General features: G+C 57.5%; 1 protein-coding gene across 1 annotated transcript; it reads right to left on the bottom strand.

Moving 5' to 3' along the window:
• ABCA4 (ABC transporter, putative) lies at nucleotides 1-1,452 on the bottom strand (the record flags this gene model as incomplete). The annotated part of the gene is made up of 1 exon (XM_010698665.1): nucleotides 1-1,452. A coding segment is annotated over one exon (1,452 nt), but the record flags the coding sequence as incomplete, so codon positions are not given.
• Nucleotides 1,453-5,268: the final 3,816 nt, after the last annotated feature.

Below are 5,268 nucleotides of genomic sequence, written 5' to 3'. Positions count from 1 at the left end.
AAAGGCCACGCCGAACACAAAGGAAAGGAGTTCCCGTGACCTCGTCAACAGTGGCGTGCGGAAGTACTCCGGGTGTGGGAAGGAGGCCAAGAACTGTGCCTGAGAAGTCGTGTACAGGCCGTAGTAGGAGAGGTAGAACTCTGTCACGGTCTGCTGCAGGGTGAGAAAGCCGGAGGCGATGTACACCTCCGCTGTGTCATTGAGTACGCCACCGGGGTACGTCAGATCATCCGTGGTGCCCAGCGACGGCAAAGCCGAGTTGTTCATGTGCAGCACCATATCGAGTCCCTGCGCACTGGAGGAACGGAGCTCCACGATCGCCCATACCATCGAGCCAGCCGGAACTGCGCTCCACACCTCATCCACTGAGGCGTAGACATTGCCATCGTTGAAGAACGAGAAAAGAGAAGACTCGGCGTTCATGTGCTCGATGAGCTTCCTCGTGAAGTTGAGCTGACCAACGATATACACTTTACCGGATGCGATGATAGCGTTAAAGGACATAACAGGGTGCAGGTTGCTGACCGCCATTGCGCCAAGCTCAGTCAGCGGCTTGAGCTGCATCTGGGCAAGCATCTGAAACGTGATGATGGTGTCCAGCGACGGCACTCGACTGAGGTGGCCCACAAGCGAGGTTAAGTAGGCCAACGTCATATCCACGAAGGGAACCGTGTCGTTGCGGCAGATAGACTCGGGCGGAAACGGCGTGGCGGTCATGTCCCCATCACACGTGTACGGGTAGCTGACCGTGGAGCAGGGTGGAAGCGAGCCGATGTGGTCCGCGTACGCCTTCTCATTCCAACACGCACCTATCGTCTCGGGTGCTGGCAGCATGCCCACCGTCGTCTTTGGTGGAGAAACAAAGGAGGCCTCTGGGTGTGGTATATCACCCCAGATGCCCCACAAGGCAATCGTGGTGGCGATAAACAGGAGTGGAACGACAATCTCCAATACGAGCCCGAGCGGCCGACGGTACAGCTGAGTGGCAGACCGAGCCACCATTTCGAGGAGTTGGTCAACCCCGCTGGTGGTGCGATCAGACAATGGGCGGAAGACCGAGGTGGAGGAGCGGTGGTACGCAGCGGTTGAGCATGGCTTCAAGGAAACTCCGCTCTCGAAGGTGCTCGAGCAACTTCCAGTATAGTTATACCCGCAGTAAGATGATTCGAGTCCCAATTTCGAGTCGCACGACGACACATACTCCGCCGATATCCCCTGCAGTGGGTTACTTTTGCCCCCCTCCCTGCTCGTGGGCCCCTCCCGCGGGGACAAGCCGCTCAAGTTCGAGGACCTTTCTGCCGACGCCAGACAAGGGCGCTCATCTTTTCGCACATCAGCGGTGGCAACGCCAATATTTCGACGCGAGCACTCATTGACGTCGCTGTCGGAGGTGCCAGTAGCGGGGCTAAATGAGCTTTCCGGAGGCGCCGCAGCAGAGGGAAGGCGCCCCATACTCTGGCAAAAAACAACGCCTTGTTCTCGGGGAGGCGACGGTCGAGTGTGGCCTAAGAACGCAGTAGCTCAGTGAGTAGTACACTACGAGCGCGAAGAAGAGACGGAGAAACTGCGGGGAGGGGGGCGGCGACACGCCACACGAGGAGCCTAAAGCGAGGCAGAAAAAAATAAACAGCTAACAAGGGAAGAGACAGGGGGGCGTGAAAAGGAGTGTAGGAAAACAGTTCGTCGCCATGCCAGTCTGATGGCCTGCGTGTTGGTCATCCCTCTTCTCTTACCAAACCCTCACCACCAGAAAAGAGGGAGAAAACAGCCGACTACACTCGCAGTTCAGCATGCAGAGAGAAGGTACGTTCGCTTAGCTCTGCTCCGCTGAATGGGGAGGGGGGACAGAGAGGAGTTCCTACAAGGGGTTCTCTTCGATACTCCCCTGTGTCGGCAGCCACGCTTTGTTAGAGTATTTTCTGTAGTTAAATGCCGACAACCATGTCGTAATCCTCTAACTGATTTCACGCTGCCGACAGTCGTTCGGTGACTTCTCTCGAGATTCTGCACAGCGGGGGAAAGGGTGCCGCTCGGAGGTGACAGCGCGCGACACATCCTTCACATACGAGCGGGCGAAAGACGAACTCAGCGTGGGGTCGTACTCCCCAAAGCTATGCAACAGTGTGTCGGCGGAATTCAGCAAACACACTATGTAGAAGACAACAACCATACCCCGCTCGTAGAGCCAACCGTGCGTGGGTATTCGCCCAGCTTGCTCACCTGCAGACCCCGCCCAACGTCACCAACCCCATTCAGCTGTGTGTCTGCACATTCAGCAAAGGAGGGGAAGTGGGCTGTCGCCAGCACAGCCCCTCAGCACAGTGGCAGCGCCTTCTCTGGATGGGCTGACGCAGCACCCCTGAGCGGGTCAAAGTACTGCCTCACTGTGCTGCCCTCGTGCGAGCACGTCTCGTGTCATCCGACTCGTTTAGCCATGGCTGCTGGCACGCAGAGCCATGCGTTGAGCTGTGGGAAGGTGAGACGTAGGGCTGCCGCTTCGATGCTCCCAGCACGTACAGTGATGACCGTATGCACCTCATCCACCGAGAGACGTGGCTGTGAAGCAAATCGCGTTGTTGCCTCCGTCATTGGTAGGAGGAGGTGCGATTGTACGCCATACCAGCCCACGTACGGCGCACGAGCTGCGCATCCAACATGGGCAGCTCGTGACGTGCCGTGGCGTCAAGGCATAGCAGAGGGCCATCCCATCTAAGTCCACCGTGGACGGAGTGAGGTTTGCCTCTGCACGCCTGCGCTAGCGAAAACGCCCACGCGGGGTTGAGGAAGGGGTGGTGGTGGTGTGCAGCATGCAGGAACGTAAGGGGCAGGATCGATGCAAAGGACCGAATGGAGAGCCCTGGATTGCGCAGCACCACGGTCAGCTTTGCAAGACGCTGGGAAGGGCAGCTCACCAATCTTCCCCTTTCGCACCCCATGCACTCCGCTCTTTAAAGCGTGTTTGCCTCGGCAGCCAAACCCAACGGCGACTCGTCCTCCATGCGTGCCCGCGACTCGCGCCATGGGGGCGTGAGAGGGTTGGCCACGTCGATCCGACCAGCGATGCGACGCACCACCGCCACGAGATCGTCATCCGGAGACTCTTCTGCTGCGACCAAAGTCTTGCCAGTCATGGCCATAGCCGCCACAGGGGATGGGGTGATGATGCCCACGATTGCTCAGGCCACACCCTGACCCACGCCCACGTTCCAGCGCGCGCCGGTGAGTAGCGGGCATCGTTCTCAGAGAAGATTTGGAGAGGGCGTGTCAATACAGCAAACTCGGCTTTCGCCTCCGTGAGGCGCTGCCACACCCGTTTGCGTGCCGCGTGCGCCATACAGAGGCGTCATCGCATCCGCTCCCCCCCCCCCACCGTCACATCGTATTTTTTGTGGGAGCTAAAGAAGGGGAGGATACCGCCGTCTCCGCTGACTCGCCTCCACCACGAGGCGTGGGTGAGTAGTGTTGAGCACAGCTACGTTTATCTCCTCCGTGAGGAAGTGAGATGGGAAAGAGGAAAGGGGGGAGGGTGCAGTTCACGCTGGGGATAACGTGTGAGACGGGAAGCAGGCGCTCCTCTCGCAGGTCGGGGGTTTTGAAGTTGTAGCGCTCCGCTTGTGTTGCCCAGGGTTCCCCAGGCGCCAGCTGTGCGCCGACCGACAGAAAGATAGAGTCGGTAAACAGAGAGAGAGAAATACACGTGAGATCAAGTGAAAAAGAGACCTAAAAGAAGGGAGAGCCTACGCGTGCAGGGGGCGCACACGGACCCACGCAAGAACGAAGTTGCCCTGTGAAAATAGGAAGGAGAAGAGGCGGATAAAGAGTGATGAAGCGGCGCAGCGAAAAGGTGCCGGTGAAGGATCGGAAAGAGGAAAGGAAAAGAAAAATATGCAAACCGAGATGTCTGGACTTGTGTGAGAACAGAGGTCATCGAGTGGTCGAGTTAAACAGAGCACTACACGCGCCAATGGCTAGGGATGGCGCGAAGAGGAGAATAACAGAAAAGCTGCAGGGCCCGCCAGAACTGAAAGAAACGCTTTGAAAGCAACGCACCGCGATTTCCACGTTCGAATCGCACTCACGCTTAAGAATGCCTGACATGCATCCCGCATGCGTAAGCCAGAGGTGCACCGAGCACAGAGCGCGTGTTTAAAGAATGGAAACAAAGAACAACAAACAACTCCAACAGCCTGCCCACCGTCGGTGGCGAAGATAGAAAGAGAAACCGCTGGCGTGAGCGGGAGAAGGGCGTGAAAGATGCGTGGGTAATGGAGGGAAGATGGAAACACACAACCTAAGCGATGGGGCCAGTGACGAGGGATAAGCACATAGATCAAGTAAGGGGGAAAAAGGGGGTCGAGGGAACGTAGCCGTGTAAGGGTGTGAAGGATGAGCACTGGAGCGTGCGCGTGCGTGCGAGCGAAAGAGATGAGCACAGGCAGAGCGGCAGAAAGACAGGAAACCGAGGTAAGAATAGGCCCCACAACATCCGCACAACTCGAAACCAAAAAGCTGCCCTTTCCATTCGCAGCCCCCCAACACACACACACACACACACGCTCTCTCAACAAAACACTTCTTCCCCTGACCTCCCCCCATTCGCTTGCTTCACCCGGGACGGCGGGAGACGAAGAGGCCAAAGGTGGAGGGAAGAGGTGTTCTGTTGAGAGAGCGCGTGTGTGGAGGGGGGGCGCAAACGAGAGTACGGGAAGCGAGACTGCGGAAGTGAGTGAATATGTCGGCCGCCAAGATGATTGGGGAAAGGCTCCCAGACACCAATGTGCTTCAGGATGAGCAACGGTGACATGCGTCACTGATGCGGTAAGGGAGAGAACGGGAGGGCGATATGAATGTCGGTGAAGCAGCAGACAGGCATTGTCGGTTGAGGATGGGAAAAGGTGAGCAGGTCGCCGGAGAAGGAAGAGGCTAGAGAAAGGAGCATGCGAAGGAGCGCCAGTGGTGTGGGTGGCCTTCACTAAACTTTCCATTAGAATGACCTCTACGGAGTGAGTCGCTCCTGGCGTGGTGCTCCGGTCTCGGCATGGACGCCTCCGCTTGGGTAAATGAGCGGACCCGGGAAAGCGCCCCAACAAAAATGGCTGAGAGTGAAAAGGAGAAGAATTCACATCCCGCACAGAGAGGCCAGCCATCCATACCACTGCTGCGCACCCCGCAAGAAGAGGAAATACGAGTGATGGTCCCTCGGGGATTTCCGCGTTTCGCTTGGCCTATTGTTCATTTGGAAGGCAATAGGCGCCAGTGCCACCTCCT

This window comes from Leishmania panamensis (genome assembly GCF_000755165.1).
Source record: "Leishmania panamensis strain MHOM/PA/94/PSC-1 chromosome 11 sequence".
Taxonomy (NCBI): domain Eukaryota; phylum Euglenozoa; class Kinetoplastea; order Trypanosomatida; family Trypanosomatidae; genus Leishmania; species Leishmania panamensis.
The sequence above is the reverse complement of the archived record's forward strand: the minus strand, read 5'-3'. Positions and strand labels throughout refer to the sequence as shown.